The following is a 12899-nucleotide window of genomic DNA, read 5'->3' on the forward strand; positions in this document are numbered from 1 at the left end:
AATGCAACCTAGACGGAGCTACTATAAGGTGGGTGCAAAACTGGTTGGAAAACCGTTCCCAGAAAGTAGTTATCAGTGGTTCACAGTCATGCTGGAAGGACATAACGAGTGGGGTCTTGCAGGAATCAGTTCTGGGTCAATATCTTCATCAATTATTTTGATAATGACACACAGAGTATACTTATAAAGTTTGCGGACGATACTAAGCTGGGAGGGGTTGCAAGTGCTTTGGAGGATAGGATTAAAATCCAAAATGACCTGGACAAACTGAAGAAGTGGTCTGAAATAAATAGGATGAAATTCAATAAGGACAAACGCAAAGTACTCCACTTAGGAAGGAACAATCAGTTGCACACATACAAAATGGGAAATGACTGCCTAGGAAGGAGTACTGCAGAAAGGGATCTGGGGGTCATAGTGGACCACAAGTTAAATATGAGTCAACAGTGTAATGCTGTTGTAAAAAAAAAAAAAAAAAAAAGCAAACATCATTCTGCGATGTGTTAGCAGGAGTGTTGTAATCCAGACACGAGAAGTAATTCTTCTGCTCTACTCCACTCTGATTAGGCCTCAGCTGGAGTATTGTGTCCAGTTCTGGGCAGCACATTTCAGGAAGGAGTGGACAAATTGGAGAGAGTCCAGAGAAGAGCGACAAAAATGATTAAAGGTCTAGAAAACATGACCTCTGAGGGAAGATTGAAAAAGTTGGGTTTGTTTAGTCTGGAAAAGAGAGGATTGAGCAGGGACATAAGTTTTCAAGTATGTAAAAGGTTGTTACAAGGAAGAGGAAGAAAAACTGTTTTTCTTAACCTTTGAGGATAGGACAAGAAGCAATGGGCTTAAATTGCAGCAAGGGAGATTTAGTTTGGACATTAGGGAAAACTTCCTAACTGTCAGGGTGGTTAAGCACTGGAATAAATTGCGTAGGGAGTTGTGGAATCTCCATCATTGGAGATTTTAAAGAACAGGTTAGACAAACACCTGTCAGGAATGGTCTAGATAATTAGTCTTGCCACGAGTGCAGGGGACTGGACTAGATGACCTCTTGAGGTCCCTTCCAATTCTATGATTCTTTATTTTGCCAGATACGTATTTGATCTATGATTTGCCCAAAGATCAGCTGTTATTGGTTCCCACTGAGTTTCTGGCTATCTGCTCTAGAAAAAAATCCCCGAAATGGCTTGACTTGCAGTTGGATACAAAGATGCAGTCACAAATTGCAGCGTTCTGCATCTCCAGGATTCATTATAAGTGACTCTCAGAAAGAGGCAATTCTTTGGGGAGAGGGGAAAGAGAACTGTGAGCATACTATAATTGTCCTTTTATTCACAAACTGCAGAAAACACAGCTTAGAAGTAAGAGAATGCAGCTTCTCTGCATGCTCCATTTCATTTTCATCATTATCTGTGTATGTCCAAAAGTTTTTGAATGACTTTTTAAAAAAGATTACATAGTGACTTGTATTTTTTTTTCATTGATAGTGAAAGTTTTATGGAGCAGTTCAGTTTGAGTATTGTCCTTCTGGACAGTTTGATGTAGTTTATGATGTTTGGTGAAACAGTTTTGTCAGAAAATAATTTACTATACAATGATCTGATAGTTTTGTTCACAATTGGCCCATAACGCCTCAAAATTTAACTGGTCTGGGACTGCAAAGGATGGCTTGGAAGGTACTGAGATCAGGTGTCACAGTAACTGTAGTGTTCTGAACTTCCTAAGAATTTGTGCTTGGGATATACAGTGTAGGCATGTACTACCCTCCGAATGAGGATCTCAAAGCACTTTAGAAACAACAATTCACGTTCACAACACCCCTGTGAGGGAGGGTGGTATTATCCCCATTTTATAGAGTGGGAAACTGAGGCAAAAGGCGGCAAAGTTATTTCCTCAAGATCACAGAACAAGTCTCTTATCAAGCAGGGAATAGGATCTAGTTCTTCTGACTCCTGGTCTTGTGTCTTAAGCACTTGTGTGTGCTTTTCCCCATGCGTTCATTTAAAGCTGCATTGTTTCATACTGGGGGAGGGATTGAATGCATTCCTGCCACTCCATAAAACTTTGACATCTGATAAAAGAAGTCCTAGTTCTGTTAAATGTGCTGTAGTAAAGTTGATCCTTGGGAATTTTTCACCAGCTAGTTCCACAGTAAGTATTCAGTCTTGTTTTACAGATAAGTAAGATGCCATCTTCATACCGTAGGAGCAAAGATGGCTGAGTGTCTAGCTACTTTAAAACATACGTTCTAGCAAATAAAAACATCAGCAATAATTGTAGAGTTCTTCTGCTTCCCTTTAAGGCAGTGGTGGGCAACCTGCGGTCTGTCAGGGTAATCCGCTGGTGGGCCGCAAGACAGTGTTTACATTGATTGTCCACCGGCACTGCCACCCGCAGCTCCCAGTGGCCACGGTTCGTTGTTCCCGGCCAATGGGAGCTGCAGGAAGTGGCGCGGGCTGCAGGGACGTGCTGTCCGCCGTTTCCCGTAGCTCCCATTGGTGGGCAATGGCGAACCGCAGCCACTGGGAGCTGCAGGTGGTCGTGCCTGCCGATGGTCAATGTAAGCAAACTGTCTCGTGGCCCGCCAGCAGATTTTATAGCTTTTGTTGGCTCGTGACCCTGTCCACTGTGCCATGCAATTTCAAATTCCCATCTTCTGTTTGTATGTTTATGCCATTATTGGTAGTCAGTAGTGTGATACAGATTGCTGCTGTTCCTGGAGAGCAGGGATCTAGGGATTAGGCTTGAAAACTAAAATTTAAAATAACGTTGTTGTTTAGTTTGTATTGGTGTTCTGTTTACCCCAAAAGCAATTGGATGTGAAAGAACAAAATGTAACAGAAATGTAACCCATTAATGTACCTTATTATCCCTTTTGTTGTAGAAGGAGTATAAATAAAAGAAAAAGTGGAATTATTTTCTGTGGTCAATATGGGTACGATATACAGTTGAACCTCAGAGTTATGAACACCAGAGTTACAAACTGACTGGTCTACCACACAGCTCATTTGGAACTGGAAGTATGCAATCAAGCATCAGCAGAGACCAAAAAAAAAAAAAAAAAAAGGCAAATACAGTACAGTACTGTGTTAAATGTAAACTACTAAAAAAAAAGAAAGGGAAAGTTGAAAAAAAGATTTGACAGCGTAAGGAAACTTTCTGTGCTTGTTTCATTTTAATTAAGATGGTTAAAAGCAGCATTTTTCTTCTGCATAATACCGCTATGAAACTTTACTAAGTCAATGTTTAGTTGTAAACTTTTGAAAGAACAACCATAACATTTTGTTCAGAGTTACAAACATTTCAGAGTTATGAACAACCTCCATTCCCGAGGCGTTCATAACTCTGAGGTTCTACTGTAATTGCAAATTCTGCTAATTGCCAAGTCCATTAGACAGAGGAATTATCTGCCAAAGTACATGGTGAAATTCCCCCCCCCCCCCCACCCTCACCCCAGGGGCTTCTAAGGCAGAAGTTGCAGGGAATTATTGGGGAATTGGTAAAATTCCATGAATGTTGTAATGTAGAAGGATGACTAGATATTTTGAGAGGGCTTTTAAAATTATAGTCTGTACAATTCATTTTTTCTTTAAGTCTAGAATGCATAGTGATTTAGGACAGAGAAAAAGCATTGCACATCTGTATTTACAAAAATAGTCATTTTACTACAGGAAATGCTTAGTTAATTCATGTTACCGCCAAAGCACCATGGCTCTCCATGAGTTAGCAATTAAGGGTCCTCCTTCACCTCTTGCTGGTTTTGTCTTTGAAGTGACAGCTCCAACTTCAAAATAACCCTTCTGTTAGAAAATGTTTTACCTCTTGTTGTTTCAAGTAACTTGAATTACGCATTGTAGTCTAAGCCAGTGCTACTCAAAGTGGTGGTCCGCGGACCGGCACGTTGGCTGCCGGTCTGCGCGCACATTGGAAAAAAAAATTGCTGGTCCCCATACCAGATAGCTTGAGAAGCACTGGTCTAAGCTTGAGGTAACAAAGGGTCACATCCTTTGGGACTAAACTGTATTTTGAGTCTTCCTCTGCTCTGAATTCTTGAACCCTGGCTGCAAGGACCAGATGCTGGCTGGATGCAATGGGACCATGATACTTGAAGCCAGCTGGAAGCCTCTTCACTGTGCCGTGGGATTGGAGAGCGCAACACGCAGATGCAAATTACAAAACGATCCAAACAGAGATTCCAGATGACTGGAAAAGGGCAAATATAGTGCCCATCTATAAAAGGGAAATAAGGACTACCCGGGGAATTACAGACCAGTCAGCTTAACTTCTGTACCCAGAAAGATAATGGAGCAAATAATTAAGCAATCAGTTTGCAAACATCTAGAAGATAATAAGGTGATAAATAAACATAGATTTAAGAACAAATCATGTCAAACCAACCTGATAACTTTCTTTGGCAGGGTAACAAGCCTTGTGGATGGGGGGAAGTGGTAGACATGTTATATCTTTACTTTAGTAAAGCTGAATGCATCTGATGAAGTGAGCTGTAGCTCAAGAAAGCTTATGCTCATATAAATTTGTTAGTCTCTAAGGTGCCACAAGTACTCCTTTTCTTTTGACACTGTCTCACATGACCTCATAAACAAACTAGGGAAAAGCAACCTAGATGGAGCTACTATAAGGTGGGTGCAAAACTGGTTGGAAAACCGTTCCCAGAGAGTAGTTATCAGTGGTTCACAGTCTGCTGGAAGGGCATAACGAGTGGGGTCTTGCAGGGATCAGTTCTGGGTCAATATCTTCATCAACAATTTCATTAATGGTATAGAGAGTGCACTCATAAAGTTTGCAGATGATACCAAGCTGGGAGGGGTTTCAAGTGCTGTGGAGGATAGGATTAAAATCCAAAATGGTCTGGACAAACTGGACAAATGGTCTGAATTAAATAGGATGAAATTCAATAAGGACAAATGCAAAGTATTTCTTCCTAAATGGAGTAATCAGTTGCACACATACAAAATGGGAAATGACTACCTAGGAAGGAGTACTGCCCTGAGTGCAGGGGACTGGACTAGATGAAACTCTCGATGTTCCTTCCAGTTCTATGATTCTTTGATAACCAGAGTTCAGTGAATCAAGTTTGTGCTGCACTTTGTCACGCATTTTGTTCTGAATTTCCTTTAATTTCTGATTATTTGGAGGTTTTACATAGAAACAGGTTCCCCCTCTTTACACCTCTATTTTAAGCAGCATCCTCTGGCCTGATGCTTCCAGGGGATTACAATGCCTTATTTGTGGTGACAGAACTTGTAACTGCAGAAGTAATTGTGATAGTAGCTTCATTGAATGGATAGAACAAGAGGGAACTGCCCACAGCTACAAGTGAATTTGTTCTAACTCCATCTTGGGACTAAAAAAATTCTATGGCAGCAGGCAAAGTTGTTGTCCTGCAAAGCAATAAAACTGTGTTTCTGCCTTTTATGATCAGAAGAATAAGTTGTTTTCTTTTTTAATCTCTTCATAGAAATCTTGCAGCAGCTTCATCAGCAGCTGGTGGAGGCTGAGCACAGGAGCATGACCTACCTTAAACGGTTTAATAAAATCCAGGTAGACTATCACAATCTCATCGGGGTCACTGCTGAGCTGGTGGATTCCCTCGAGGCCACAATCAATGGCAAGATGGTAAGATGAGCCCCAAGTGTGTACATGGTTCTGCTTTAGGAAATGGAAGTAGAACCTGCCTGAAGTGCAAGTTAAGATTAATGGTAGCTCAGTGTTTCTGTAAGTACAGCATGCATTTAATAGACAAACGTAAATCTTGGGGAGAGATTCTCCCTTTGTCCCTGCATGCTGCTCTGGTAGGATAAAGGCGCCACAAAGGGCTGGAATAGAATTACCCCAGCTCGGGAACAGTATACTGCAAGCATAATTGTTTCTATGCTGCTCCCCTTGTGGGCTCTGGCATAGGGGTAGGAAGGGGGAATCTCTATAGCGCACAATTGTATGGAGATTATGGACTGTGGCACAGCACATGACAGCCCTTGGGAGGCTGCTTTAAATTAGAGACACCCCCTGAGCGTTTCTAGTTTATACCAGTCTCCCGGCTAACCCAGGATCTGGGTGGTGCAAGGGTGTTTGCCCTCCATCCCCCAAGCTGAACTTTGTGTTATGTTAACTTAGTTAGTAAAGAAAAATTCCCACGAAGAAGGGGAGTTGTCTCTGTGCAAAGAGGCTCAGATCTCTGTCTGTGACTCAGGAATGCACAGCCCAACTTCGGGTAGAAGTTGTCCTTGAAAGTCTGTCTCTGTTCTTCAGCCTGGCCTAAGGCCTGATCTACACTACAAAGTTAGGTCAATGTAAGGCAGCTTACCTCAACCTAACTCTGTAAGCGTCTGCACTATAGTGTTGCTCCCACTGATGTAACTCGCCCACTACACCGACCTCATAACTCCACCTCCGTGAGAGGTGTAGCACTTAGGTCAATGTAGTTAGGGTGAGGCAGTGTCTGTTTAGACGCTACGTTACTTACGTTGCCTGTTGGCTTTCAGCCCTGTGCGGGGCTCACGGCTGTCAGAGCCCCACAGTACCCTACAAAGTTAAGTCGGTAGAAGTGTTTCTGGTGAGGATGCACACCACCGACAGAGAGGGCATAATGTGGACATGAACCACTGTAGTAATTACTGAGGTCGACATACAGCCACCAAACTTAGGTCGACTTAATTATGTAGTATAGACAAGGCCTGACTCTGTGCTGGTCTAGTCTTCCAATATAACTTGGAACAGCCTGAAGGTTTTTCTTAATTATGCTGGCTACCGGTAGCTTCCAGGGGCTGTTAAGGTAGCCATGGATTGCTGGCTGTGGGAGAGCGGAGGTTGGAGTCGCTACACTTGCTCTGTGCCACTGAAGGATCCCCCTACACTAGGGTGAACATCTTGTGGCTGGTGACCAGGGCTGGATTAATGCAGGGGTTTTAGGGGCTGCAGCCCAGGGTCTCGGGCTAAGGGTGGCCTCTGCAAAAATAAATCCATAATTATGTACAATTCAGAGGTCACCAACCCATTGATTGCGATCAACTGGTCGATCTTGGAGTTTCTGCCAGTCGATCGTGATGTCCAGGCCCATAAAAGTCCAGCGGCACAGCAGGGCTCAGGCAGGCTGCCTGCATGCCATGGCCTCACACCACTCCCGGAAGAGGCTGGCTGCTGGCACGTCTTTGCGGCCCTGGCGGGGAGGCGGCTCCATGCGCTGCCCCTGCCCCCAGCACCATCCCTGCAGCTCCCATTGGCCAGGAACTAGCCAATGGAAGCTGTGGGGGTGGCGCTTGTGGCACGGGCAGCGCATGGAGACATGCTTCCCCCCAGGGGCGCACGGAGACGTGCCAGCAGCCGACCACTTCCGGGAGCAGCGTGGGGCTATGGCTGGCAGGCAGGCAGCCTGCCTGAGCCCTGCTGTGCTGCCAGCTGGGAGCTGCCTGTTGTAAGCGCCTCGTGGATGGAGCCTGCACATCGCACCCCCTCCTGCACCGCAAACCCCTGCCCCAGGTCAGAATCCCCTCCTGCACCCAAACTCCCTCCCAGATCCCACACCCCTCACCCTTTTCTTCACCCCAACACTCTGCCCTAGCCTGGAGCCTCCTTCTGTACCCAAACTCCCTCCCAGAAAGAAACTAATATAACAGCTGTTCTAAGGTAAGAAGTAGGCTATTTTGAATTAACTTAACTATATTCTACATGTTTTAAGACTGAAATGTAACCGCAAACTGGCTTTATGTTAATTAAAAGGCAAGTTTAGTATAACGTTAATAGCCTCAGTGCCATAATTGTGATCATTTTGTTTTAAATTAGGAAAAAGACTTGTATACAGGGGCCCCACAAAATCTAATAGCCCCGGGCCCACAGGAGAGTTAATCCGGTGCTGTGGTGACTCTGAGTTTAGGGTTGCTTTCTGCTGACGAAGCAGTGTTAAAGTGGCACCATGAAAGGAATTTATGATCTGCCACAGTGTGTGGACTTTGCTGTAGAACAGGATGGGAAAGGTGCCTGATCACACTAGCTTTGAAAATAGTTGGGAGTAAATGTCCAGTCATTCGTTGCTCCCATTCCCTAGCTTGGTGCAGTGCTGTCCAAAGTGATATTCCCTGTGTTCTTACATGGAGCTGTGTCAGGCTAAGGAGCTATTATTTTGACTTTTGTTTTCCTTTGCACTCAAAGCTCAGTAAAGTGCATCATCTGATCCTTCCCAAATGTGTCCAGCTGGTGGTGCTCCTGAGTTGTAGATCAATGTTTCTACCCTGGCTCTGACTTCAGGATGGTTTTGGGACACTATCATAGGGCCTAATCACATCAGCCGCACTATCAGAGGCTCGTTTACCTGCACATCTACCAATGTGATAGATGCCATCAAGTGCCAGCAATGCCCCTCTGCCATGGACATTGGCTAAACTGGACAGTCTCTGCGTAAAAGAATAAATGGACACAAATCAGAAGTCAAGAATTATAACATTCAAAAACCAGTCGGAGAACACTTCAGTCTCTTTGGTCACTCGATTACAGGCCTGAAAGTGGCAATTCTTCAACAAAAAAACTTGAAAAACAGACTCCAACGAGAGACTGCTGAATTGGAATTAATTTGCAAACGGGATACAATTAACTTAGGCCCACCTTGATTATCACTACAAAAGGTTCACCCCCCCCCGATGGTAATAGCTCACCTTACCTGATCACTCTTGTTACAGTGTGTATGGTGACACCCATTGTTTCATGTTCTCTGTGTATATAAAATCTCCCCACTGTATTTTCCACTTCAAGCATCCGATGAAGTGAGCCGTAGCTCACGAAAGCTTATGCTCAAATAAATTTGTTAGTCTTTAAGGTGCAACAAGTACTCCTTTTCTTTTTAAGGTGGTTTTGAACTTTGAATAGAATCATGATGGAAGTATATTAGTTCTGATTGAAAGTATTGGTGTGTCCCTGCCCATCACTTCGTAAAAAAAACAAACAATACAGTTGTGGCCCCAAACTGGACTATTTAAAATAATGTTGTTTTACACTTTGAGGGCTTCAGGAACCTTGCTACTGCAGCTGTTAGGCGGGGTCTAAGAGATATCACGAATTGGGGTTCCCTGGAGAGGAAAGAGCAGGCTTCTCAGCTACTGAAGAGCTTTCAGCAGCTTTGAGGCAGGTAGATCCCCGTCCAGGAGCCCCTATACTCAGCAAGGGGGAATGAAGTGTGAACATCCCAACCCTCAAATCCCCCGATATCCAGGAAGCATATGGCCATTTCCCTGGGAGGCAGAGCTGTTGTGATTTTATTTTCCCAAAACCCTAAAGCTCACTGTAAACAACATTAGAATTGTATGAAATGAAGCACAAAAATGTATATGTACGTGACATGCGCTTACTCTCTCTCCTGGATAGCTGTCTGTGTATGCTTTGAGATCTATCATTTGTTTAGGCAGGGTTATGGTGAGTTGTTACCTCATAATTCTCAGCAGTATTGCCATTTTAGTATTTATTCTTGGTTTAACTTCCCTTTTAACAAAAGAAAACTTGTACATAGACTTTAATGTGTTGAATTTTCATTTTTGGCGCTTCCTTGTAAAACCACTTACTGCAGTGGTTTCCCAAAACATGTATAGACTAATAGAATATCAGGGTTGGAAGGGACCTCAGGAGGTCATCTAGTCCAATCTGCTGCTCAAAGCAGGACCAATCCCCAGTTTTTGTCCCAGATTCCCAAACGGCCCCCTCAAGGATTGAACTCACAACCCTGAGTTTAGCAGGCCAATGCTCAAACCACTGAGCTATCCCAAATCTAAGGTGACCCACCAACTCCATTTTATCTTTTTTTTTTTAATTTTTTTGTTGTGACATCCTCCTCCCCCCACCAGGATCCAGATTAGTCAGGAGGCCCCAAATTCATAGGCCAGCATCCTTTGCTTCCTCCTGCTCCTTGGTGCCCCACCAAGGAGACACTGGCCACCTTGGTACTGCGACCCTAATCCTAGCCTAGTGCAGAGGGGAAGCCCCAGGGTAGGGTGGTAGAGAGTGAATCCACCCTGCGCTCACCTTGCAGAGACAGCTCCAATCCCATGTAGCTGGGCCCAGCTCCCTGCTCTGGGCATTGTGACCTGGTGCACAGAGTCGCAGTGCTATTCAGGTTTGCCGTCATGGAGGGGCAATGAGTCCAAATTTGAGTGAGTGGTGCTGCAATCTGGTGCAAAGGGTCGCAGCACCACTCAAGTTTGTCCTGTCCATCCCCCTTCATGAACGGTGGCTGGGACAAATGTGGGTGGGCTGTGACTCCATGTGCCAGGTCACAAAATCCAGAACTGGGCCCAGCCCCTGGGGAGAGAAGCCACTGCTGCAGCGTGATTACGGGGCAGGTTTGCTCCCCCTTCCCACCCTCTCCTCCACATGCAGGGTCTCACCTCCACACCGGGTCCAAGACCCATCTAGAACTTTCCTGTGACCCACTGATAGGTTGGGAAACATTGACTTCCTGTACAAGTACCTGGCTGAAGTCAAATGGAAATGTTATGTAATTTCATGTGCTTGGTTTATTTCTTTATTTTAGATCACACCAGAATATCTTCAAAGTGTCTGTGTTCGTTTGTTTAGCAATCAAATGAGACAAAGTATAGCACATAGTATTGACTTCACAAGGCCTGGAACTGTAAGTACAATCAATTTGCTCTTATCTCTGTAGCCATCTTAAAATACAATACTCATTAAGCTGTATATTTAGGCTTGGAAGGATGAGCTGTTCATTGGTAAATGTCAATTTTGCCATACATACACACACAAATGAAAAATATTTCCATCAATGACAGGAATATGCAGATGGACAAAATAAGAAAAATGCTGATTGAGAACTTAGTAGAGTTCAGTTTATGGATATTTACTTTGTATATTTTGACATGTGATGTTGACAGTTTGTGTTTTACTGGTTATAAAACTTTAACTTTTGAATCTCAGTGTCTGTTGTCATTAAATTTATGGGGTGGGTCAGACAATTATTTAATTAAAATGATTTAAAAAATTAAAAATGCTTAAAAATATATATCAAAATTATCCACTGAATTTATTAAAAAAATCAGATTCTGTCAAGCCTACGTATATTGCACCAGGGACGTAAGATTATGACCCTGTGTGTAAAATGTAAGGAGTAATGTACACCACGCTGACATAAGGTTATGATTACATTTTGGGCTTCTGATGACCATGGTTATATTGCCAGTTCCATGAGATGGAATTGCAGCCTCATATATAGGCTTCTGAGGCATCTTTATCTTATAATACATGATGAACCACATTGCTGTTAAGAATCTACAGACATACTTTGTCTCATTTAGTTCCATTGTAGGCCTGCATCCAGGTTCTGTGGGTAAATACCTTAGCTCCTGTCGATGGACTCCCTGGAAGGCCTGATGGTTCTTTCCCAACTCATTCTCTCAGTCATACTCTGTCACTGGAGCTACAGTGCTGTTTTCCCATTCTGTCCCTCTCTATGATGAGTCAGGGCTAGATTTGCAGAGGTATTTAGGCACCTAAAGATGCAGATAGGTGCCTAGTGGAATTTATAAAAGCACCGAAGAAGGTTAGGCATGTACCTCCCATTGAAATGTTGGCTCTCTAAATATCTAAGACACTGAAGTGTGAGGTATTTAATTAACGTGTAAATATTATTGAATGGCTTTAAACTTTAACTGTACATTTGTTTTATGTACTTGAATTTTCTCGTTTCTTGTGACAACGTTAATATTAATTAAAATATTGTGTTCCATGACTTTGTCTTTCGTAAACTAAAATGATGACTTTTCCCATTTTTTGGGCCATGACTGCACCAAGCCTTCCTCACGGTATAGTGATAGTTTGTGATATGTAAAAGGAACAACAAAAGGAAGCAAGAATTTTTGCTGATCTGTTTCATTTGCCATTCCAGCTGATCTTTGTAATGACAATATATAGATTAGTTGGTTGTACGAAGAGGAGAGGATTGTTTACGTGTTCCATACCCTTTTTTGAGTTTTTGTTTAGGAGAATGGAGTACACCTCACAGATCACCATGCTCAGTTAGATGCCCTTTGCCTCAGTGTGCCATAGTGGTCAGGGTTGCTTTCTCTGACTTGCAATATAAAACACTGTGCCTCCACTAGCCTTTTTCAAAAAAATCTTCCACTGCCATAGTTCCCCTGGTGCAGCTCATTTAGTGGCAGCAACAGCGGGGAGTGCTAATGCGAACAGGCAAATATTTACTATCCTGTCATTGTAGACTTACTCTGAGCTGGGTTAGATGACAGTGATAAAATGCAGGTGTCTTTTCTACATTTGTGCTCCCTTGTTACTGCTGTTGGCACAGATCCACGAACAGCAGTGCAACAGTGGGTAACTTGCCATGCAAGACTAGCATAGACCCAGCCTGAAAGGCAAATGATTCCTTTCTTTGTCCCTTCTTTAGATGATTTAAACCCTGGTTCTGACACCGTGATGCCCGAGGGCAATATGGACACTTGGGAGGCTACTGTACAGATGTTGTTTTTGTTTGTTACAATATTTTTTTATTCTGTGTATGATATTGTGTTCAGTTCTACTGAAGGTTCTCCACTGTGAAAACACTGTATCTCTGGTGGATCCCACTACTTTCCTCCTGCTCTACTCCTCACTCTCTAGTCCCTGAGCTGTGACTATGACCACAGCTATAAGAGAGCCAGTTACAACACAATTGTCACCTGGCCTGATTACAAGAGGATTCAAATTTGTAGTGTTGGTGGGATCTTATCACGTTGTCAACCAAGGTTAGCCAAGATTTGGGGACAGGGTTAACTAGAGTCTGCCCGGCAGATCTTAACCACATAGCAAGCAGCTCCTCTGACTCAGTGCTTTCATCCTTCTGAATGATAGAGTTCTTGTTTGTTTCCAATTTATACAGTGAGCCTCTCAGAACCACT

At 43.4% G+C, this 12899-nt stretch overlaps 1 protein-coding gene across 11 annotated transcripts in view; it reads left to right on the forward strand.

Moving 5' to 3' along the window:
* Positions 1–12899, forward strand: part of ARMC9 (armadillo repeat containing 9) — a 113351-nt gene that overhangs the window by 22412 nt on the left and 78040 nt on the right. For 8 of the 11 annotated variants that reach the window (XM_048864645.2, XM_048864646.2, XM_048864647.2 and 5 more), the window contains exons 8-9: positions 5474–5631; positions 10526–10624. In XM_048864645.2, coding sequence (XP_048720602.2) covers positions 5474–5631; positions 10526–10624 — 257 coding nt within the window. The remainder of the gene's footprint in view (positions 1–5473; positions 5632–10525; positions 10625–12899) is intronic. The other 3 variants (XM_048864650.2, XM_048864651.2, XM_048864654.2) reach the window with 3 other exon arrangements.

This window comes from Caretta caretta, chromosome 9 (assembly GCF_965140235.1).
Source record: "Caretta caretta isolate rCarCar2 chromosome 9, rCarCar1.hap1, whole genome shotgun sequence".
Lineage (NCBI taxonomy): Eukaryota > Metazoa > Chordata > Testudines > Cheloniidae > Caretta > Caretta caretta.